The following is a 25,375-nucleotide window of genomic DNA, read 5'->3' on the forward strand; positions in this document are numbered from 1 at the left end:
GTCTCCCTCCCTCCGCCACTGCAGAGAAAGAGAGCCTGTAGCTGGGTATACAGCCAGGAGGAGCCCTCAGAGAGAACCACCTTGATACAAACACACATATATTTATATACATATATATTTGTTTGTATTTCTCGCCATAGCTCAGCGACCTACCAACTCCCCCCTCCTCCTCCTCCTCCTCCTCCCCCCCTCCTCCTGTTGGACCTCTTTACCGCTCACGTCGCCTCCTGGATTTCATCATCCGACCTGCAAGATGGTAAGCCCCGTGATTACTGTCCTTCCGCCCCGGTGACCGGGGGGTCCGGCCCGGCCGGCCACCCAGGCGGTTCTTCGGATTTTAAGTTCGACCCCCCCAAAAACGCGCGTGAAGGAAACGCTCCTCTCACGCGCGTCTGGCTCGCGCGCTCTGCGTGCAACACCACCGGGGGGCCGGCAGCCCAAAACGCCCGTGGCTCGTGCACGTCTCGCCCGGCTTTAGGAGCAACTCAGCACGTGCACATACTTTTCCTTCGACACGCTTTGTGTTTGTTCCCCTCCTTTGTTGTCGTTTTTAAACACTAGGGAACTCAAGTCGGGTACTCGCTCTGCTCTATATAGTTATATATATGTATATATGTATATCTATTTATATTTAAAGTCTCATTCGTGACGCTTTGTTGACACTCGCTACATTGTTGCAGCCCTCGCGCTCTGATGAGCGGCGCGAGGCCACATTGTGTCCGTCCAGCAGCTCTAGTACTATGCTTGTTACCTAGTAACCGGCAGGTAGTGACCAATGGGAGTGGACCTGACCGGGCAGACCCGGATGTGAAGGGGGGGGGGGTACTTCCTCCTCAGTCGTCTCGTGCCCACAACTCCTTTCCATCCCACAGATCAAACACACCGCCCACACGTCCGTGTCCTCATCATTTATTGACACGTTGTATTCCTCCACCACTTTGAAGCGTTTGTGTTTTTAAAGGCTTGTTTGTTGTTGTCTGGTCGTCTGTAGACATGTGAGAGATGTCGTGAGGTGTGCCGAGTGGAGCGGGTACATACACAGGCTCAGACAGCGGATATTATCTTAGACTAATAACACGCAAATAGAAGATAACTTTACTCGCTGTACATTTTTCTTGATACAAATTTTACTTAAGTAACATCTTCAATGCAGGGCTATTTACTCTGTGGTATTAGTACTTTTACGGATGTAAAGTATTATTACTTCTACTGCTGCTGAACATAATGGTACTAGCCTACTACTACTACTACTACTACTACTACAACTATGACCACCACCACTACCACCACTACTAGTACTACTACCACCACTACCACTACTAGTACCACCACTACTACTATGACCACCAACACTACCACCACTACTAGTATTACCACTACTACCACCACCACTACCACTACTTGTACTACTACCACCACTACCACTACTAATAGGCTACTACTACCACCACTACCACCACTACTAGTATTACCACTACTACCACCACTACTTACTAGTACTACTACAACCACTACTACTATGACCACCACCACTACTAGTATTACCACTACTACTACCACCACTACTACCACCACTACTAGTACTATGACTACCACCACTACTACCACTACTACTAGTACTACTACTACCACCACTACTACTACTAGTACTACTACTACCACCACTACTACTACTACTACTATGACAACCACCACTACTACTAGTACTACTACTACCACCACTACTACCACTACTACTAGTACTAGTAGTAGTGGTACATTTTGTATTGTGAAATATTTTGTTTGCGAATTTAGAAGATCACCGGAGAGATTACCAAGTCATCCTGAGGGTGACACGGATGCGTGGAACCAGACTTTATGGCAATCAAGATTCAAGACCCGTCTATTTAGAATCCACGGCAACAAATGATGCGTTTGATCGGAGCCAGGTACTCGATAATAATCACACAAACAAACTCGTATTGTCCATCTAGCTGATCTAAGCACATGTCTCGGTCTTTCTGAACAGTCACAATTTCCTCTCTCATTTCCCCCGAGCTGAAGGTATTAATATGCACAAAGCTGTCGCTCCCCGGATGATGACCCGAGGGCGCTGAGACGACGGACACTGAAGCTTTGAGTCGGCACACCCCGAGGCTGCTTTCATTGTGGCGGGGGACTTCAACAAAGCGAACCTGAAGAAAGTTCTCCCGAAGTTCTACCAACACATAAAAAGCAACACGAGGGGAGCGGATTCTCGACCACTGCTACACTCTTCCGGGATACAAAGGATACAAAGCCCTCCTCCGCCCACCGTTCGGCAAATCGGACCACCGCTCCATCCAACTACTCCCCGCCTACAGGCAGAGGCTTAAGCAGCAACCAATCGCTGTGAAGGAAGTGCAACGCTGGTCGGACCAATCGGAGTCTATGCTACAGGACTGTTTGAAGCGTACTGACTGGGATATGTTCAGGGTCGCGTCGGACAACAACGTCAGTGAGTACGCCGTCCTCAGTCACCGGGTTCATCAAGAAATGCATAGATGACGTTGTTCCTACCCAAGTCGGTTCGGTTATCCCAACCAGAAACCCGTGGATAAATGGCGATGTTCGCTGCACTCCGCACGCTGTAACACCGCCTTTGACTCGGGAATATGGCGGAATACAAAGAGCCCGCACGACCTCCGAAGACCATCGGCTCTGCCAGCGGGAGTTCAGGAACAAGGTGGAGGAAAAGCTCAAGAGCCATGGCGTGAGAGGTGTGTGGAAGGGCTACAGACAATCACGGACTTCAGAGGAGAACCAGCGGTGAAGAGAACTCCTCTACCTCCCTCCCAGGCGAGCTAAATACATTCTTTGCTCGGTTCGGCGTGAACGGCAGCCCGCGAAGGCAGCGCCGCCGAGGAGACCAGCCTGCTGATCATCTCAGAGGCTGACGTGCACAGAGCCTTCAAGCGGGTGGACATCCGGAAGGCGGCAGGTCCCGACCACATCGGGCGCGCCCTCAGAGCATGTGCAGACCAGTTGGCAGGAGTCTTCGCAGACATCTTCAACCTCTCCCTGTCCCAGGCTGTTGTTCCTGAGAGCTTCAAGATGTCCACCATTGTGCCTGTCCCCAAACACCCCAAGGTAACCTGCCTGAATGACTGGAGACCCGTAGCCTCACCTCGATTGTCAGTAAATGCTTGAGAGGTTGGTCAAGGACTTCATTTGTTCCATGTTGCCTGCCACGCTGGACCCATGGCAATTTGCATATCGTCAAAACAGATCCACCGACGACGCAATTGCCATGGCACTTCACACCGCCCTTTCCCACCTGGAGGGAGGAACTGTTGTGTGCGAATGCTGGTTGTGGACTACAGCTCAGCGTTCAACACTATTGTTCCCGCCAAGCTCGACACCAAGCTCAGAGGTCTAGGCCTGCACTCTACCATGTGCAGCTGGATACTGGACTTCCTGTCGGGCCACCGCCAGGTGGTGAGGATGGGCGGTACCACCTCAGAGCCGCTGACCCTCAACACGGGAGCCCCTCAGGGATGCGTGTTGAGCCCTCTCCTACTCCCTGTACACCCACGACTGCACGGCCATGCACAGCTCCAACGTCATCATCAAGTTTGCTGACGACACAACAGTGTTGGGGCTGATCACCGACGACGATGAGACAGCCTATAGGGAGGAGGTTGGATCACTGGTACAGTGGTGCCAGGAGAACAGCCTCGTCCTCAACGTCAAGAAGACCAAGGAGCTGATCGTGGACTACAGGAAGCGGAGAGGAGAGCACACCCCCATCTCCATAGACGGAGTTGCAGTAGAGAGGGTCAGCAGCTTCAAGTTCCTCGGCGTGCACATCTCCGAGGACCTCACATGGACCACGCACACCACTCACGTGGTGAAAAGGGCCCAACAACGCCTGTATTTCCTTAGGCGACTGAGGAAATTCAACATGGCCCCCCGCATCCTCAGAACATTCTACACCAGTACCATCGAGAGTGTTCTGACAGGTTGCATCACCGTCTGGTACGGGAACTGCACCGCCCTGGGCGTGAGGGCACTACAGAGGTGGTGCGGTCGGCACAGTACATCGTTGTAGGTGAGCTTCTCTCCTTCCTGGACATATACACCAAGCGGTGCGTGGCCAGGGCCAAACGGATGATGAAAGACAATAACCACCCCGGCCACAAACTGTTCACCTTCTACCGTCAGGCAGGCGATACCGCAGTATCAAGTGCCGCACAAACAGACTGAGGGACAGCTTCTTCAGTCAGGCCATCAGGCTGCTGAACAAGGACTGAGACCCTCATTAACACTACACACCAGAACATATTCTGTGAATATCTATGGCCATGGTGTATATTTTATTACATTGTTTATATATATATATTGTATATATATATTGTATGTATATACATATATATATATATATAGTCTCAAAAAAGTGTATATTTTATTACATTGTTTTATATATATATATTGCCATGATGTATATTCTATTACATTGTTTTATATATATATTGTTAATACTTTCTTCTTTTTTTTGTGTGGATATTGTATAGTTTATTCTCATTCTTATTCTTTTTTTAGTCTGCTACTGCTGTCGGGTGTCTTGCACATAAGAATTTCACGAACCGATTATACTTGTATAAAAGGGGATGTGACAATAAAAACTTGAAACTTGAAACTTGATACTACTACTACTACTAGTACTACTACTACCACCACTACTACTACTACTACGACAACCACCACTACCACCACTACTAGTACTACCACTACTACTACTACCACTACTACTACTAGTACTACTACTACCACCACTACTACTACTACTACCACTACTATTACTACCACCACTACCACCACTACTAGTACTACCACTACTACTACCACCACTACTACTACTACTTCTACGACCACCACCACTACCACCACTACTACTAGTACTACCACTACCACTACTAGTACTGCTACTACCACCACTACCAACACTACTACTACTAGTACTACTACTACCACCACTACTACTACTACTACTATGACAACCACCACTACTACTAGTACTACTACTACCACCACTACTACCACTACTACTAGTACTACTACTACCACCACTACTACTACTAGTACTACTACTACCACTACTACTACTACTACTACTACCACCACCACTACCACCACTACCAGAGCAGGATGTTGAGGAAGTGACGAGGGAGCGACTCAAAAGGTCAAAGAGGTTGTGGACCAGGAAGTGGAAGTGTAGGACCACCTGAACCCGGACCCAGACCAGTGCTGGTGTGCCACGCTTCGTCTCTTTGACGTTCCTCATGTCGTGACCCTGTGACCCCAGGATGGGTTCCTGTATCACTACGAAGTTAATCGGCGTCGGCTGCAGCGTTTTGCATGAAGTCGGCGAGCTGAGCTCTATTTAAAGACCGGCCTGAGAGCTCCGCTCTGCGACTCAGTTCATCACGAGTATTAATCGTGAAGCGTGGAGTCCGGGGGTGATAACGCAGGAACAACAGACAGGAAGTGCTCTGTAAAAAGGACTCAACGATACACACTACTCTACTCACGCACACAGATGCGTGAGGCCGATGCAGATGTTCGCCAACGATGCGTTCCTCTGTGTTCCTACATTGCACTGCAGCATTTATTCATGTGTGTAGGATTCATACTAGCCATCGCTCCACCCTGGCATGTTTACGCTCCCACAGTCGGTGCATGCAGGATATCTTCCAGAGCTGTTTTGAGCTACTAGGAAAAGGTTTTCCTGGCATTAAATGGAGAAATCGCTCTGGTTTTTAGTCGTGTTTTTAAGGAGTCGAGGGTTCGGCGTTGGTTTCTCGTCTTTCTGCAACACAACATGCAGTCGTATAGTCCATTTAAAACAACAGGAGAGTGCCTGTATTCCCGTAATTTGCATCATGAGGAATGCAAACACCAGTGGATTCTGTAGGCAGATAATATTGAAGTGACATTGAGGAAACGTCGTCCATCGACTTTTACGTTTGAGCTCAAAGACTCCGCCTCCTCCGGCCGACGGGGGGAATGGAGACGTCTGATTTTTCTTTCATTCTGTGCAGAAAACAAGTGTTTGATGAGAACTTTCATATGAACAGGAAATACATTGGGAATATTTCAATTTTTTAACTGCGATACAGTGAGCACGTTATGATGAAAAGGATCCCTTACTGATCAAATATGAATGTTTAAGGCGACAACAGGGTTTATAATGAGCTGAACCGGCCACGATGCCAAACTCTTCATTATGCAAAGCATGTTTTGTTGCGCTGAGGCCTAATTGATTCTGAATGAAACTTGAATTATTGATGAGCCAGTCGAGTCCCTCTCGTCCTCTCTTGTGTTTATTCTCTCTCACTTTGTTCACCGTCCTTTCCTGTGTTTTCGTAACCGTGCCCTCTGACGGTAAGTGTGTCAGAGGGGGGGCAGCAGGACCCGCACGAGGGGGTTTGTCACAAGACGTGACAGCAGTCACGGTAACCACCTGGACCTAGTTAGTAAACCATAATCCTCAACACCAAATCTGCTTTGCTGTAAGTCTCTTTACCTCCAGGGACTTGACACGTAAACCATCGGGGATGTAGCCTCATTTACCCCCCGTGTGGTTGAGGTGCTTTCTACACTATGACAATGGTTCTCAACCTTTTTTTGGAGTGATGGACCCCCTGTGAAATATATTTTTCAGCCAAGTACCCCCTGACCAGTGCAAAGCATTTGGGGTTAGAAAAAAAGATGAAATACGCAGCATTTTGCATATAATATATAATATATTCAATTCAGTTTATGAACCTACACTTATATATTTTATTGAATATTTATTAAACAACTATTTTTAAAGCCTTTTTTTTCATGGATGCTCATTATAAATATATTTTAAACAAATCTCACGTACCCTCTAGAGGGCCTTCACGTACCCGCATTTGAGAACCACTGAACTAGGATATGTTCTTCATAAGTTTTCTGTGAGTGGACTCAGCGCTGGAGGTAGATAGCTAGTTAGCTAGGTAGGCTAACGGCACCAAAAAGGCGTTAACACATGGTGGAAATAGCAGGCTAGCTAACAAGCCAGCTGTCCACTGGTTAGCTACTTAGTTTGTCCCCCAAAGCTCTGAGTAACTAAATGGTGGAATTAGCAGGCTAGCTAACTAGCCAGATGTTTGCCAGCTGGCTAGCTAGCATGCTAATTCCACCATTTAGTTACTCACAACGCTTTGGGGGACAAGCTAAGTAGCTAACCACTGGACAGCTGGCTAGCTAGCATGCTAATTCCACAATACTTTAGTGCATCACTGCGTTACGGAAAAAGAGCCCAACAAACTCATCTGGTGATAGCAACGATGTGACTCGAGCGTGTGGATGAAGCATAAAGTTACACTCTTAAAAAAGTGAAATCAAAGAGATTTTCCCAATTTGGCTGCTCATCAATTCTCCTTTTCCAGATGTGTGACGTGTTTTCATGCCAGACGAAGTCGAGGTGCATGATTTAGAATAGAATAGAATAGAATATACACTTTTATTAATCCCCAAGGGGAAATTAGTTCTCTGCATTTAACCCATCCTTAGTTATTAAGGAGCAGTGGGCTGCGTGAAGCGCCGGAAGCAACTGGGGTTCAGTGCCTTGCTCAAGGACACTTCGACTTGCAACTAATGGGGAGAGCGGGGATCGAACCCACAACCCTGCGGTTGCAGGACGGCCCTCTTACCCCACTGAGCTAAAGCCGCCAAAATATAGCGTGCAGCGTTGATAATTCATGTGTTTTTAATTATTAGAACTCTTTGTCCATTTGCAAAGAAAAGTCACCAAGGACCTTTAATGGCTTCGCGCGAAAAGGCATCAATGAGTCTTTATGTTTTGTTGACCTAAGGACCGGAATAAAAGAGTCTCGTGGCGCCTGGGTGAGCATCCAGAGCCTTGAGGAGAGGACGCCAACTCAAGGTCTCCCTGTGGGGAATAAAGTGTCACTATTCCTCTCTGAGCCAGCGGGACACTCAACCCAGTGAGGCACACTGGAGCGTCACTGGAATTCAAGCCTCTTTTTTTAAACTGGGGAGTGCCCAGACGACGTGGTTTCAACACCGCGTTGTGTCAACGCTCTCCTGACAGGGTGTCAGATGCTATGTCGCTGGCCCGGCTAGTCCCGCGTCGCCTCTTCCTCCTCGTCGCTCTTAAAATACCTCGACCTCCCCGAGGTGAGCCTGCCGGCGCACGGCGGCCCAGCGGTAAACCAGCAGATGACGTAACTGTAGTGAAGTTTCACCACCAGCGAAACAGAGGAGCACTTATAATGCGCAGTGAACAGGAAGTGATCATATCTGGACGGAGGAGGAGCGACGTAGAGACCCCGTATACATCTCTGGTGTCGACCTGTCAATCACCCTGTAGCCCCGCCCCTAAAGCGCCCCCTGCTTTATGGTCTGTGTGACACTAAATGACTGTAAAGTCCTAAATGATGACATCATGCTGTATAGAAGAAGACTTGAAACTAGAGACTGAGACAAACTCATGTTTACAATGTTTACTGAGGGAATACATCAAGAGAGAAGTTTCATTCTCTCTCCGGACCACCAGGGGGCGACTCCTCTGGTTGTATAGAAGTCTGTGCTTCATGTGGTGTATATTTGGAGGGCTTTTCTCCCATCAACCGTGACCAATTATCTTCAACGGTTTCTACTTCGAACGCGTCTACCTGTCTCTTGGACCCCATCCCGACGAGGCTGCTTAAAGACGTTTTGCCTTTAATTGGCGGCTCTCTATTAGATATTATCAATGTGTCTCTGCTAACAGGCCACGTACCACACTCCTTCAAGGTGGCTGTTATTAAACCTCTCCTGAAGAAGCCCACTCTGGATCCAGAGGTGTTGGCTAACTACAGACCGATCTCTAACCTCACCTTCCTCTCCAAGATCCTTGAGAAAGTGGTCGCAAATCAGTTGTGCGACTTTCTACATCATAATAGTTTATTTGAGAAATTTCAATCAGGATTTAGAAAACACCACAGCACCGAGGCGGCACTGGTGAAAATTACAAATGACCTCTTAATGGCAGCAGATAAAGGACTCCTCTCTGTCCTGGTCTTGTTAGACCTTAGTGCTGCATTCGACACCATTGACCATGACATCCTGTTACAGAGACTGGAGCAGTCGATTGGCATTTCAGGCACGGCACTAATTTGGTTTAAATCCTATTTATCAGATCGATCTCAGTTTGTATTTGTAAACGATGGCCTCGATAACCACCAACGTTAATCACGGAGTTCCACAAGGTTCCGTGCTTGGACCAATTTTATTTACCTTATACATGCTTCCTTTGGGCAATATTATCAGGAAACACTCCATAAACTTTCATTGTTATGCAGATGATACTCAACTATATTTATCGATAAAACCAGAGGAGAGCAACCAACTCTGTAAAATTCAAGCATGTCTTAAAGACATAAAACATGGATGACCTGCAACTTCTTGATGTTAAACTCAGACAAAACCGAAGTAATTTTAATCGGCCCTGAGCACCTCAGAGATCAATTATCTGGTGATGTGGATTCTGTAGACGGCATTGCCCTGGCATCCAACACCACTGTAAAGAATCTTGGCGTTATCTTTGATCGGGACTTGTCCTTTAACTCCCACGTAAAGCAAATCTCAAGGACTGCATTCTTTCATCTACGTAATATTTAAAAATCAGGCACATCTTGTCTCAAAAGATGCAGAAAAATTGGTTCACGTTCGTTACTTGAGACTGGATTACTGCAACTCCTTATTATCAGGCTGCTCTAATAAGTCTCTTAGGTCCCTCAGTTGATCCAGAATGCTGCAGCTCGTGTTCTCACTAAAACTAAGAAAAGAGATCACATCACTCCTGCACTAGCTGCTCTGCACTGGCTCCCAGTAAAATCAAGAATCACTTTTAAAATTCTTCTCTTAACCTACAAAGCTTTGATTGGTGATGCTCCATCATATCTTAAGGAGCTTGTAGTACCATATTGCCCACTAGAGAGCTACGCTCACTAAATGCGGGACTACTTGTAGTTCCTAGAGTCTTAAAAGTAGAATGGGAGCCAGAGCCTTTAGTTATCAAGCTCCTCTTTATGGAACCAGCTTCCAATTTCAGTCCGGGAGGCAGACACAGTCACCTCGCTTAAGAGTAGACTTAAGACCTTCCTCTTTGACAGAGCTTATAGTTAGGGCTGAATCAGGTTTGCCCTGGTCCAGCCCTTGATATGCTGCTATAGGCTTATAGCTGCGGGGACGTTTAGGATGCACTGAGTACCTATCTCCTCTTTTTCTCTCCTTAAGGATGAATGTTCATCTCTCAATCACATGTTACTAACTCTGCTTTCTCCCGAGTCCTTTTGACTTCACGTCTCATGGGGTCATCGGACCCTATGAGACGGCATAGATCCCATCTGCCTGATGGATCGTCTGGGTCGTGGAATTCCTGCTCATGACTGCGCCACTGTCCTGTTGAGACTCCGCCCTCCTCCTCCCCACCGCCATCTGCCTGATGGATCGTGGAGGTCTCCATCGTGGAATATGCCTACTATGAACTATTCATACACTCTGTCATATTCATTGAATGTATTTTAACTCTAAATCTGTCCTTCTGTACACATTACATCTATTGCATCTGTCCATCCTGGAGGGATCCTCCTCTGTTGCTCTCCTCCAGGTTTCTTCCTTTTTCCCCCTGAAGGGTTATTTGGGAGTTTTTCCTGGTCCGATGTGAGGTTTTGGGGCAGGGATGTCTATGTGTACAGATTGTAAAGCACTCCGAGACAAATTTGTAATTTGTGAAATTGGGCTATACAAATAAACTGAATTGAATTGAATGTGCTAAAGCTGCATTCTCTCTCCTGACCACCAGGGGGCGACTCCTCTGGTTGTATAGAAGTCTGTGCTTCATGTGCTAAAGCTGCATTCTCTCTCCTAACCACCAGGGGGCGACTCCTCTTGTTGTATAGAAGTCTATGCTTCATGTGTTAAAGCTTCATTCTCCCTCCTGACCACCAGGGGCGTCTCTGGTTGTATAGAAGTCTATGCTTCATGTGTTAAAGCTTCATTCTCTCTCCTGGCCACCAGGGGGCTCCTCTGGTTGTATAGAAGTCTATACTTCATATGTTAAAGCTGCATTCTCTCTCCTGACCACCAGGGGGCTCCTCTGGTTGTATAGAAGTCTATGCTTCGTGTGTTAACGCTTCATTCTCTCTCCTGACCACCAGGGGGCTCCTCTGGTTGTATAGAAGTCTCTGCTTCATGTGCTGATGGCTGAGCAGAGTTCTCGGGTTAGAACATTAAACTGACGCCTCTGTTTCTCCGTGTCTCTCCAGGGGAATGAAGCCAGTTTCCCGTTGGAGATGTGCACACATTGTGAGTATCCTGCGTGGAGCGAGGCCTCGGACGCATGACTTGTGTTTTCATTCTTCACGTGTTTGTTGGATGTCACTTTGGATTCCAAGGCCCGTCGTCGTGTTTACGAGATGTTTGAGGACATGACTCCTTTTTCCTCTTGACTAAATATGAGCGATTGGAGATGAGTTGCTCCTCAAACATACATCTTTATCCGTCAATTATTTATTTCATTGTCGCTCAGAGCATCTCGTTAACTCACCTGCTTCCCGTCCAATAGGAACGTAATGAAGAGGACACTTCCTGTGAGAGCGGGGCACGTAACGGCCTTTCTATACTTAGCTTGTCCTACTGTAACATCATGAAGGGGGGGGGGGGGCTCCGGCTGCTCGTGTCTCTCTCCTTATCCACCGCCGTCTTTTCCACATGCTGTAGAAACATAACAACAACAAACTTTAGATTTAACTAATAAAAAGTATTTTTCAAAGAGCAACAAATATGTTGAAATAGCAATATAAACAATTATCATACACAAATTAGCATAACAAATGTTGTATCATAAACAATTAGCATAAAAAAATTAGCATCATAAACAATGTTTTAGGCGGCAGAAAGCCAGGTGCATGCTGGGTAGTGGTCTATCCTCAGGTCCGAGCCGGGTTAGCTTAGCTTAGCTTCCGTCTCTCCTCCCGGTCGGTCCACCGTTCTTCTCAGATGTCGGTGAATGTATTCTGCCACATGACGTCGGTCATAAACACATAAAACAAACAAATACAAACTAAAATAGAACATTTATGGGAGCAGCATGAACACGATATCAGACGTGCAACAAATCGAACGCATTCATTTTTTATTATTACGCTTTGATCCCCTCCAAAATTACACAGGATTTTAAAATAATTTAATATTTTCCTTCTATCGCCCTCTCGTTTCACGCTCGCCTCTCTCTCTCTTCTCTCTCGCTCTCGTCTTTGTTGACGAGCATAACATCAACAACAACAACAACAGTCTCCTCAGAACCGCCTCCATTACGTGAAAGTGAGGTCATCGCTCCGTGCCGGTGGATGAATTTCAAAAGGCCTTCGGTGTGTCGCTTCGGTCAGGCAAAATGTAACGGCCTACTTGTGAGAGCACGCACATACACACACACACACACACACACATATACACACACATACACACATACATACACACACACATACACACACATAAACACACACACACACACACACATAAACACACACATACACACACACACACACACACACACACACATACACACACACATACACACACACACACACACACACACACATTCAATTCAATTCAATTCAGTTTATTTGTATAGCTCAATTTCACAAATTACAAATTTGTCTCGAGTGCTTTACAATCTGTACATAGACATCCCTGCCCCAAAACCTCACATCGGACCAGGAAAAACTCCCAAATAACCCTTCAGGGGGAAAAAAAGGGAAGAAACCTTGAGGAGAGAACAGAGGAGGATCCCTCTCCAGGATGGACAGAACAATAGATGTCATGTGTACAGAAGGACAGATTTAGAGTTAAAATACATTCAATGAATATGACAGAGTGTATGAATAGTTCATAGTAGGCATATTCCACGATGGAGACCTCCACGATCCATCAGGCAGATGGCGGTGGGGAGGAGGAGTGGGCGGAGTCTCAACAGTGGGCGGAGTCTCAACAGGACAGTGGCGTAGTCATGAGCAGGAATTCCACGACCCAGACCTCGATGATCCATCAGGCAGATAGGATCTTCACGTCTCATAGGGTCCGATGACCCCATGAGACGTGAAGTCAAAAGGACTCCGGGGAGAAAGCAGAGTTAGTAACGTGTGATTGAGAGATGAAAATTCATCCCTAAGGAGAGAGAAAGAGGAGATAGGTACTCAGTGCATCCTAACGTCCCCCGCAGCTATAAGCCTATAGCAGCATATCAAGGGGCTGGACCAGGTGAACCTGATTCAGCCCTAACTATAAGCTCTGTCAAAGAGGAAGGTCTTCAGTCGACTCTTAAACGAGGTGACTGTGTCTGCCTCCCGGACTGAAATTGGAAGCTGGTTCCATAGAAGAGGAGCTTGATAACTGAAGGCTCTGGCTCCCATTCTACTTTTTAAGACTCTAGGAACTACAAGTAGTCCCGCATTTAGTGAGCGTAGCTCTCTAGTGGGGCAATATGGTACTACAAGCTCCTTAAGATATGATGGAGCATCACCAATCAAGGATTTGTACGTTAAGAGAAGAATTTTAAAAGTGATTCTTGATTTTACTGGGAGCCAGTGCAGAGCAGCTAGTGCAGGAGTGATGTGATCTCTTTTCTTAGTTTTAGTGAGAACACGAGCTGCAGCATTCTGGATCAACTGGAGGGACCTAAGAGATTTATTAGAGCAGCCTGCTAATAAGGAGTTGCAGTAATCCAGTCTCGGAAGTAACGTGAACCAATTTTTCTGCATCTTTGAGACAAGATGTGCCTGATTTTTGAAATATTACGTAGATGAAAGAATGCAGTCCTTGAGATGTGCTTTACGTGGGAGTTAAAGGACAAGTCCATCAAAGATAACGCCAAGATTCTTTACAGTGGTGTTGGATGCCAGGGCAATGTCGTCTACAGAATCCACATCACCAGATAATTGATCTCTGAGGTGCTCAGGGCCGATTAAAATTACTTGAGTTTTGTCTGAGTTTAACATCAAGAAGTTGCAGGTCATCCATGTTTTATGTCTTTAAGACATGCTTGAATTTTACAGAGTTGGTTGCTCTCCTCTGGTTTTATCGATAAATATAGTTGAGTATCATCTGCATAACAATGAAAGTTTATGGAGTGTTTCCTGATAATATTGCCCAAAGGAAGCATGTATAAGGTAAATAAAATTGGTCCAAGCACAGAACCTTGTGGAACTCCGTGATTAACGTTGGTGGTTATCGGCGCCATCGTTTACAAATACAAATTGAGATCGATCTGATAAATAGGATTTAAACCAAATTAGTGCCGTGCCTGAAATGCCAATCGACTGCTCCAGTCTCTGTAACAGGATGTCATGGTCAATGGTGTCGAATGCAGCACTAAGGTCTAACAAGACCAGGACAGAGAGGAGTCCTTTATCTGCTGCCATTAAGAGGTCATTTGTAATTTTCACCAGTGCCGTCTCGGTGCTGTGGTGTTTCCTACATCCTGATTGAAATTTCTCAAATAAACTATTATGATGTAGAAAGTCACAACTGATTTACCACTTTCTCAAGGATCTTGGAGAGGAAGGGGAGGTTAGAGATCGGTCTGTAGTTAGCCAACACCTCTGGATCCAGAGTGGGCTTCTTCAGGAGAGGTTTAATAACAGCCACCTTGAAGGAGTGTGGTACGTGGCCTGTTAGCAGAGACACATTGATAATATCTAATAGAGAGCCGCCAATTAAAGGCAAAACGTCTTTAAGCAGCCTCATCGGGATGGGGTCCAAGAGACAGGTAGACGTGTTCGAAGTAGAAACCGTTGAAGATAATTGGTCACGGTTGATGGGAGAAAAGCCCTCCAAATATACACCAGGGCATACAGCGGTTTCCAAGGCCATTCCACTTGAGGACAGATTGGCACTGGTTATGGGCAAGAGAATATTAATCTTGTGCCTAATAGTTAAAATCTTTTCATTAAAGAAGTTCATAAAGTCATTACCACTGAGGTTTATAGGAATGCTCGGCTCCACAGAGCTGTGACTCTCTGTCAGCCTGGCTACAGTGCTGAAGAGAAACCTGGGGTTGTTTTTATTTTTTTCTATTACTGATGAGTAATAGGCTGCTCTGGCATTACGGAGGGCCTTCTTATAAGTTTTAAGACTATCTCGCCAAACTAAGCGGGATTCTTGAGATTAGTTGAACGCCATATGCGTTCAAGCTGTGACGGCTTTAGTTTGCGGGTCTGAGGGTTATACCAGGAGCAAACCTCCTCTTCCTCACTGTCTTCTTCTTCAGAGGCTATCGAGTCCAGTGTCATATTTTCCTTCTATCGCCTCTCGTTTCACGCTCGCCTCTCTCTCTCTTCTCTCTCGCTCTCGTCTTTGTTGACGAGCATAACATCAACAACAACAACAACAGTCTCCTCAGAACCGCCTCCATTACGTGAAAGTGAGGTCATCGCTCCGTGCCGGTGGATGAATTTCAAAAGGCCTTCGGTGTGTCGCTTCGGTCAGGCAAAATGTAACGGCCTACTTGTGAGAGCACGCACATACACACACACACACACACACACACATACACACACACACACACACATACACACATACACACACACATAAACACACACACACACACACACATACACACACACACACACATACACACACATACACACACACACACACATGCACACACACACACACACATACACACACACACACACACACATTCAATTCAATTCAATTCAGTTTATTTGTATAGCCCAATTTCACAAATTACAAATTTGTCTCGGAGTGCTTTACAATCTGTTCACATAGACATCCCTGCCCCAAAACCTCACATCGGACCAGGAAAACTCCCAAATAACCCTTCAGGGGAAAAAAGGGAAGAAACCTTGAGGAGAGAACAGAGGAGGATCCCTCTCCAGGATGGACAGAACAATAGATGTCATGTGTACAGAAGGACAGATTTAGAGTTAAATACATTCAATGAATATGACAGAGTGTATGAATAGTTCATAGTAGGCATATTCCACGATGGAGACCTCCACGATCCATCAGGCAGATGGCGGTGGGGAGGAGGAGTGGGCGGAGTCTCAACAGTGGGCGGAGTCTCAACAGGACAGTGGCGTAGTCATGAGCAGGAATTCCACGACCCAGACCTCGATGATCCATCAGGCAGATAGGATCTTCACGTCTCATAGGGTCCGATGACCCCATGAGACGTGAAGTCAAAAGGACTCCGGGGAGAAAGCAGAGTTAGTAACGTGTGATTGAGAGATGAAAATTCATCCTTAAGGAGAGAGAAAAGAGGAGATAGGTACTCAGTGCATCCTAAACGTCCCCCGGCAGCTATAAGCCTATAGCAGCATATCAAGGGGCTGGACCAGGTGAACCTGATTCAGCCCTAACTATAAGCTCTGTCAAAGAGGAAGGTCTTCAGTCGACTCTTAAACGAGTTGACTGTGTCTGCCTCCCGGACTGAAATTGGAAGCTGGTTCCATAGAAGAGGAGCTTGATAACTGAAGGCTCTGGCTCCCATTCTACTTTTTAAGACTCTAGGAACTACAAGTAGTCCCGCATTTAGTGAGCGTAGCTCTCTAGTGGGCAATATGGTACTACAAGCTCCTTAAGATATGATGGAGCATCACCAATCAAGGATTTGTACGTTAAGAGAAGAATTTTAAAAGTGATTCTTGATTTTACTGGGAGCCAGTGCAGAGCAGCTAGTGCAGGAGTGATGTGATCTCTTTTCTTAGTTTTAGTGAGAACACGAGCTGCAGCATTCTGGATCAACTGGAGGGACCTAAGAGATTTATTAGAGCAGCCTGCTAATAAGGAGTTGCAGTAATCCAGTCTCTAAATAAAGAACGTGAACCAATTTTTCTGCATCTTTTTGAGACAAGATGTGCCTGATTTTTGAAATATTACGTAGATGAAAGAATGCAGTCCTTGAGATGTGCTTTACGTGGGAGTTAAAGGACAAGTCCCGATCAAAGATAACGCCAAGATTCTTTACAGTGGTGTTGGATGCCAGGGCAATGCCGTCTACAGAATCCACATCACCAGATAATTGATCTCTGAGGTGCTCAGGGCCGATTAAAATTACTTCGGTTTTGTCTGAGTTTAACATCAAGAAGTTGCAGGTCATCCATGTTTTTATGTCTTTAAGACATGCTTGAATTTTACAGAGTTGGTTGCTCTCCTCTGGTTTTATCGATAAATATAGTTGAGTATCATCTGCATAACAATGAAAGTTTATGGAGTGTTTCCTGATAATATTGCCCAAAGGAAGCATGTATAAGGTAAATAAAATTGGTCCAAGCACAGAACCTTGTGGAACTCCGTGATTAACGTTGGTGGTTATCGGCGTCATCGTTTACAAATACAAATTGAGATCGATCTGATAAATAGGATTTAAACCAAATTAGTGCCGTGCCTGAAATGCCAATCGACTGCTCCAGTCTCTGTAACAGGATGTCATGGTCAATGGTGTCGAATGCAGCACTAAGGTCTAACAAGACCAGGACAGAGAGGAGTCCTTTATCTGCTGCCATTAAGAGGTCATTTGTAATTTTCACCAGTGCCGTCTCGGTGCTGTGGTGTTTTCTAAATCCTGATTGAAATTTCTCAAATAAACTATTATGATGTAGAAAGTCGCACAACTGATTTGCGACCACTTTCTCAAGGATCTTGGAGAGGAAGGGAGGTTAGAGATCGGTCTGTAGTTAGCCAACACCTCTGGATCCAGAGTGGGCTTCTTCAGGAGAGGTTTAATAACAGCCACCTTGAAGGAGTGTGGTACGTGGCCTGTTAGCAGAGACACATTGATAATATCTAATAGAGAGCCGCCAATTAAAGGCAAAACGTCTTTAAGCAGCCTCGTCGGGATGGGGTCCAAGAGACAGGTAGGCGTGTTCAAGTAGAAACCGTTGAAGATAATTGGTCACGGTTGATGGGAGAAAAGCCTCCAAATATACACCAGGGCATACAGCGGTTTCCAAGGCCATTCCACTTGAGGACAGATTGGCACTGGTTATGGGCAAGAGAATATTAATCTTGTCCCTAATAGTTAAAATCTTTTCATTAAAGAAGTTCATAAAGTCATTACCACTGAGGTTTATAGGAATGCTCGGCTCCACAGAGCTGTGACTCTCTGTCAGCCTGGCTACAGTGCTGAAGAGAAACCTGGGGTTCTTATTTTTTTCTATTACTGATGAGTAATAGGCTGCTCTGGCATTACGGAGGGCCTTCTTATAAGTTTTAAGACTATCTCGCCAAACTAAGCGCGATTCTTCGAGATTAGTTGAACGCCATATGCGTTCAAGCTTTCCTGACGTTGCTTTAGTTTGCGGGTCTGAGGGTTATACCAGGAGCAAACCTCCTCTTCCTCACTGTCTTCTTCTTCAGAGGGGCTATCGAGTCCAGTGTCATTCTCAGAGAGCCTATGGCACTGTCAACAAGATGATCAATCTGGGACGGACTAAAGTTAGACCAGGAGTCCTCTGTTATATTGAGACGTGGTATCGAATCAAATGCAGAAGGAATCGCTTCTTTAAATTTAGCTACAGCACTGTCAGTTAGACATCTGGTGGAGAAACTTTTGACTAACGGAGTACACTCCGGTAGTATAAATTCAAAAGTTATGAGGTTGTGGTCTGACAGAAGAGGATTCTGTGGGAAGACGTTCAAATGCTCAATGTCAACGCCATAAGTAAGAACAAGATCAAGCGTGTGGCCAAAGCTGTGAGTGGGTTTCTGTACTCTCTGACAGAAGCCAATCGAGTCCAACAATGAGATGAATGCAGCACTAAGGCAATCATTATCAACATCCACATGGATATTAAAATCTCCAACAATAATAACTTTATCAGTTTTAAGAACCAAACTTGATATAAATTCTGAGAATTCAGATATAAACTCTGAATATGGACCTGGTGGCGGTACAGAATCACAAATCGAATTGGCTGTAGTGTTTTCCAGGTTGGATGTGAAAGACTAAGAACAAGGCTTTCAAATGAGGTGTAGTGTAATTTTGGTTGAGGATTAATTAATAGGCTCGATTCAAAGATGGCTGCTACTCCACCTCCTCGACCGGTGCCTCGAGGAATGTGAGTATTAATATGACTTGGAGGAGTCGATTCATTCAGGCAGACATATTCTTCATGGCTCAGCCAGGTTTCAGTTAGGCAACATAAATCAATGTGATTATCTGATATTAAATCATTTAGTAACACAGCTTTAGATGACAGAGATCGAATATTTAGGAGACCACATTTAATAGACCTGTTTTGTTGCACTGCTGAAATAATGGTGTTAACTTGTATAAGGTTATTGTGTACGACTCCTCTTCTGCTTACTTTTGATTTATTTAATTGAAGTGGCCGTGGGACAGACACAGTCTCTACTCTAAAGTCATGGGTGGGTAACTGCTCGAATGGAAGAGCAGAGAAGGGTGTTAAACTACAACTCTGCTCCCGGTTCCTGATCTGAACCCTGCGTTGATCAACTTGGTCATATTCGCAGAAATGAGACGCGCTCCGTCCAACGTGGGATGAATGCCGTCTCTCCTCATCAGATCAGGCTTTCCCCAGAAAGTCTTCCAGTTGTCTACGTAGCCCACATTATTCGCTGGGCACCACCTCGACACACACACACACACACACACACACACACACACACACACACACACAGCATTGTGCTCTGGCAGAGGACCTGTAACCATGGCCGGTCTGTCTGCAGCCGCCCAAAAATAAACGTTGGGCGGCTCCGTGGAGTTCCTTGTTGCCAGGGGTTTCCCTGGGGGGGGGGGGGGTCTGATGACGGCACGGCTATAAATAAACACCATGAGCAGCCCCGCCTCGCCCGGCCAGCTGGACATGAGAGCAACCAGACTGTGTGTGCTTCTTTTCTTTAAATCCACAATAATGACCTCCGGACTCTCCGGTTCTGTAGAATCTGATGGAAGCCGCGAGGAGACGCGAGTCGCCTTCGTTTTAACACAATTCCTGCTCGGAATTTTTTTTTGCTACGACTTTTGTGCCGTGTTGAGCGGCGCCGCATCTTCACGTCACGGAGAGAAACAACGGGCACACGTGCTGTGAGCGGCGGCCATTTCTGTGTGCACGGTCGCCGCTGCTTCCGGAGTCAATTTAAAGCTAGTTAGCGAGCTAAATGGCTAACTAGCCGACAGCCGGCTAGTTAGCTGGGCTAGTTAGCTGACTTGCTAATTCCACCATGCTTCAATGCTACACTGGCTAATGGGTCTAGCTAACAATCTAACAAGTGGACACCCACACACACACACACAAACACACACACAAACACACACACACCTGATGACATAACAAATATACAGGACTGTCTCAGAAAATTAGAATATTGTGATGAAGTTCTTTATTTTCTGTAATGCAATTAAAAAAACAAAAATGTGCATCATTGGAAATTTGTACAAATCAACTGAAATATTGCAAGCCTTTTATTCTGATTTAATAAGAAAACTCAAATATCCTATCTCTAAATATTAGAATATCATGAAAAAGTATACTAGTAGGGTATTAAACAAATCACTTGAATTGTCTAAACTACTCACACACCTGCAAGGGTTTCTGAGCCTTTGACAACACTCAGCTGTTATAAATCTTTTTTTTTTTTTGTCTGAGGAAATATTAAAATTTTTATGAGATAGATTTTAGAGTTTTTGTTGTGCATAAAGCATAATCAGCAATATTAAAATAAAAAAGGCTTGCAATGATTTCAGTTGATTTGTATATTTAGAATGTTTGACATTTTTTTTTTTTTTTTTTTAATAAAAAATAAAAAAATAATCACAATATTCTAATTTTCTGAGACAGTCCTGTATATATGTATGAAACGTGCATGTATGTTCTTGCATTTCCTTTAATATTGCAGTATTTGACACACGACTATAAAGAACCCAGGTGGACAACCACTGCACTTTGTATTTATGTTAAATGTGTGTGTGTGTGTGTGTGTGTGTGTGTGAGAGAGAGAATGTGTGTGTTTGTGTATGTGTGGGCTACTTTGGGGGGCTAACAGGCTCCAGTTGCTTAGTAACAAATACAGTTCAGGGTGCATCCAGCGCTTATGAAAGTGTGTGTGTGTGTGTGTCTGTGTATCATAATCATCTCACAGTTACAGTGCGTCTCCCTTGGAGCTGCTCATTAGCATAACGCATTGTGAGGAGCCTCTCAGCATAAAAAGAGGGACATTATCCAACAATTATTAATGTTGTAAAATCAAATAAACGTAATGAAATAGAATAATATTATCATATCACAACATTCATTTCTCTTTCTGTGAAGTGAAAAAATAGTTTTTACCTTAACGTGAAAAACTAAACTGGTTTAAAAAAACAACACAAACAGACAGGAAGTATCCTCAGACCGTAAACAGGAAGTAGACGCTCTCGTCGCCAGCCGACACATAACATCCTGTTTTTAGAAGAATCAAAAGAAAAAAGTAGAATCAGGGAAGACATTTAGAAAACGTAAACATCGGTCGTGTGACCTCAGCAGCAGAATTTTGTCTCGTAGCTTTTCCCTCTCCGGCTCTCACGCGTTGATTTGATTTTGTTAAATTAAATTGTTTTCTTCCTGCTGTCAACATACCCAGAAAGCTTAACGAGGTAGGAGTTAACGAGGTAAGAATTAATGAGGTAAGAGTTAACGAGGTAAGAGTTAAAGAGGTAGGAGTTAACGAGGTAAGAGTTAACGAGGTAAGAGTTAACGAGGTAGGAGTCAACAAGGTAAGAGTTAACGAGGTAGGAGTTAACGAGATAAGAGTTAATGAGGTAAGAGTTCACGAGGTAGGAGTCAACAAGGTAAGAGTTAACGAAGTAGGAGTTAACGAGATAAGAGTAAACGAGGTAGGAGTTAACAAGGTAGGAGTTAACGAGGTAAGAGTTAACGAGGTAAGAGTTAAAGAGGTAGGAGTTAACGAGATAAGAGTAAACGAGGTAGGAGTTAACGAGGTAAGAGTTAAAGAGATAAGAGTAAACAAGGTAGGAGTTAACGAGGTAGGAGTTAACGAGGTAATTCAAGTTCAATCTCATTAGTTTATTCTGCACCTGTAAAGTCTCTTAAACTCTCGGATGCCAGTAAAAGACGTTTAGTACATTATTATGAGTCAAACTGAACATAAAGCAGGGGATGCTTTAGGGGCGGGGCTACAAGGTGATTGACAGGTCGACAATCCTCCTCCTGGCCCCTCCTCCTCCTGGCTGAAAAGTTAACTCCTGGAACTACGAGACAACTAATGATTATTTTAATGACTGATGAATCATTTGGTCTGAAAGAAGAATATGATTTAAAAACACGTCAGGATGAGCTGTCGGGATGAAGCTCCTCTTTCCATCTGCTCCCGTTGAACCTTTCTCTCGTTATTTGCTGACGAGTGCTTTTTAATTTTTGAATGTTAAAAATAAAGGAGGAGAGCCGCTCTCTGGCAGCGCCGTGCAGAATGTGGCGTGTTTGTGTCGTGGATCGTAAGCGGCTCACGTGGTCACGTTCAAAAGAACCTCGACCGAAAAAAGACTTGAACCCTCAACGTGTTGAAGGTCTGAAGACATGTCTCCTCCTCCCTCTCTCCTCTCTCTCCTCCTCCCTCTCTCCTCCTCTCCTCCCCCCAGTCGATGCGGATGAGATCAAGCGCCTGGGGAAGCGCTTCAAGAAGCTGGACCTGGACAACTCGGGCTCCCTCAGCGTGGAGGAGTTCATGTCGCTGCCGGAGCTGCAGCAGAACCCTCTGGTCCAGAGAGTCATCGACATCTTCGACACGGACGGGAACGGAGAGGTGGACTTCAAAGGTCAGCCGCCTGTCAGCCCGTGACCCCGTGACCCCATGACTCTATGACCCGCTGCTGATAGATGTTTATCATACTTTATATACCCGGCCATAAATATAGATAAATAAATATATATGTATACATTAATATATATATAGATATATACTGTATATATGTATCAATATATATAAATAAATATATATAAATAAAGATATATATATATATATAAATAATATATATATATAAATAATATATATATAAAGATATATAAAGATATATATTGTATATGAATAAATATATACATACAAATATATATATACACAAATATATATATCCATATATAAATATATATGTTTATATAGAAAGATATATATACAAATATAAATATATATATAAATGTTTCTTTACATATTTATGTATATCAAAAGATATATATATATCTATTTGTATATTTATATTCTTATATTTAAATAAATATATATACAAATTCAAAATATATATTACCATGTATATATATATATATATACACATATATATTCATGACTGACTTGTTCTCTCCTCTCCAGAGTTCATCGAGGGCGTCTCTCAGTTCAGCGTCAAAGGAGACAAAGAGCAGAAGCTCCGCTGTAAGTAAATCAAGTAAAATATTAATAAATAACAACAATCGTTAAACGTATTAAAGTCAACATCTGGTAATTCCCCCCCCCCCACACACACTCACACACAGTCGCCTTCCGTATCTACGACATGGACAAGGACGGCTTCATCTCCAACGGGGAGCTGTTCCAGGTGCTGAAGATGATGGTGGGCAGCAACCTGAAGGACACGCAGCTGCAGCAGATCGTGGACAAGACCATCATCAACGCGGACCGGGACGGGGACGGACGCATCTCCTTCCAAGAGTTCTGCTTAGTGAGTATTAATGTACTGATATTATATTAGCAATACATCAGAATGAGACGCTGCTGCGTTGTGACGCCTCACCAGTCGTGATGACTTAAGTCATTTATTAATAACTTTTGACTGTTTCCAGCTTCCTGAATTTGATTTGTCTTTTATTATTATTTTTAATCACGTTTTTTATTCGTTTAGATATATTAACATAAAACAATTACAAAAATGTCAGACATAAAAAGGACACATATATAAATATATACACATATATACATACACACACATATACATAAACATACATACATATATATACATGCATATACACGCATATATACATCCCAAAAGGGAAAAAAGATAAGAAAACAGAAGAAAAAAAAGGAAGAAAAAACCCGGCACCCCTTTATAATAACCATATTATAGACGTATTTATTTGACGCGACATGTTCGGCCTTGAAGGTTGAAGGATCGTTGAATTACATCTGGAATAAAAACGTAATTTTTAGGATTTAAAAAAAATAAATGTAAAACTTAGTAAGAAAGTTGTTCATAATGTCTCCTTTAAATAGTAAAATAAAAAATATATTATTTTTAGCATTTAAAAAAAATACAAGTAAAACTAAGTTTTTTATAATATGTCTCCTCTAAATAGTGGAATACTTTTTTTTAATATCATTAAAAAAAATAAGTAAAACTTAGTTTTTCAATGTGTCTCCTTTAAATAGTGGAATATATATATATAAAAAATGATAAGCATTCTTTTTATTTTTTGTAAGTGGAATAAAAACTTATTTTTTGCATTAAATAAAAAACTAATCAAGAAAGATTTTTCAATGTGTTTTATGTTTATTTTAAATAACATTTGTCTTTTCCCTCTTCAGGTGGTCGGGGGTCTCGACATACACAAAAAGATGGTGGTGGACGTGTGAGCGCTCCTCCACACGCCTCCTCTTCCTCTCTCCTCCAGCCCTCTGTGCTCCTCAAGTATTCTCTCTCTCTCTCTGAAGGACATGGGGTTGTGAGGGATTTAAACGTCATCTCTTTTTTTGAGTTGTCTTTTCAAAGGAATGAAAAACACAAGTATAGGTATGTTTGTCTGTTGAGGGGCAACACTGGACTCTACTAGGAAGGAGGGTCCGTTATTACCCACAATGCACCTGCAGCCATATCCGCCATGAGAGCAGCGACGCTTCCAGACCCTTTGAGCACAGTAATCCATCTTCACGTCGCCAGAGATTATCTTTAGTTAGAAATTAATGCCAAGAAAATGTCTTTTAAAAATAAAATATGTATTTGCGGCTGCAAAATTGTTTTTTCCAACAACAAAAAATTGACGATCTCCAGATGAGACGGATTTTTTAAGTTCTATGAATATGAGGTCGTCGATAACCAGCTTCAAATGAAGCGAAGAAATGAGAATAATTGTGTTTGTAAATTTTAAAAAACATTAACAAAATTTTACCGAACGGGGAGAAAATCCACGCGTTTCATCCATTCATGACATACATGTGGATCCTTTAAAAATAAATAATATTCTTGTTTACACTCGGCTAGTGATGTTAATATATTTAGAGAACTTAACGGTGTACCATATGGATGTTGCCAAACTCCGGTAAACGACCACGAGTGAAAGACCCAAAATATACATTTACT

The 25,375-nt window shown here is 43.9% G+C and overlaps 1 protein-coding gene across 1 annotated transcript; it reads left to right on the forward strand.

Moving 5' to 3' along the window:
• Nucleotides 1-5: 5 nt before the first annotated feature.
• On the forward strand, nucleotides 6-25,265 carry LOC130207317 (calcineurin subunit B type 1-like). Its single transcript, XM_056435852.1, has 6 exons — nucleotides 6-256; nucleotides 11,322-11,361; nucleotides 22,676-22,852; nucleotides 23,398-23,457; nucleotides 23,559-23,743; nucleotides 24,604-25,265. Exons 1-6 carry the CDS (start codon nucleotides 254-256, stop codon nucleotides 24,649-24,651), a joined length of 513 nt encoding a protein of 170 aa, XP_056291827.1. The 5' UTR covers nucleotides 6-253; the 3' UTR covers nucleotides 24,652-25,265.
• Nucleotides 25,266-25,375: the final 110 nt, after the last annotated feature.

The sequence above is a fragment of the Pseudoliparis swirei genome, chromosome 17, assembly GCF_029220125.1.
Source record: "Pseudoliparis swirei isolate HS2019 ecotype Mariana Trench chromosome 17, NWPU_hadal_v1, whole genome shotgun sequence".
In the NCBI taxonomy this organism is placed as follows: Eukaryota; Metazoa; Chordata; class Actinopteri; order Perciformes; family Liparidae; genus Pseudoliparis; species Pseudoliparis swirei.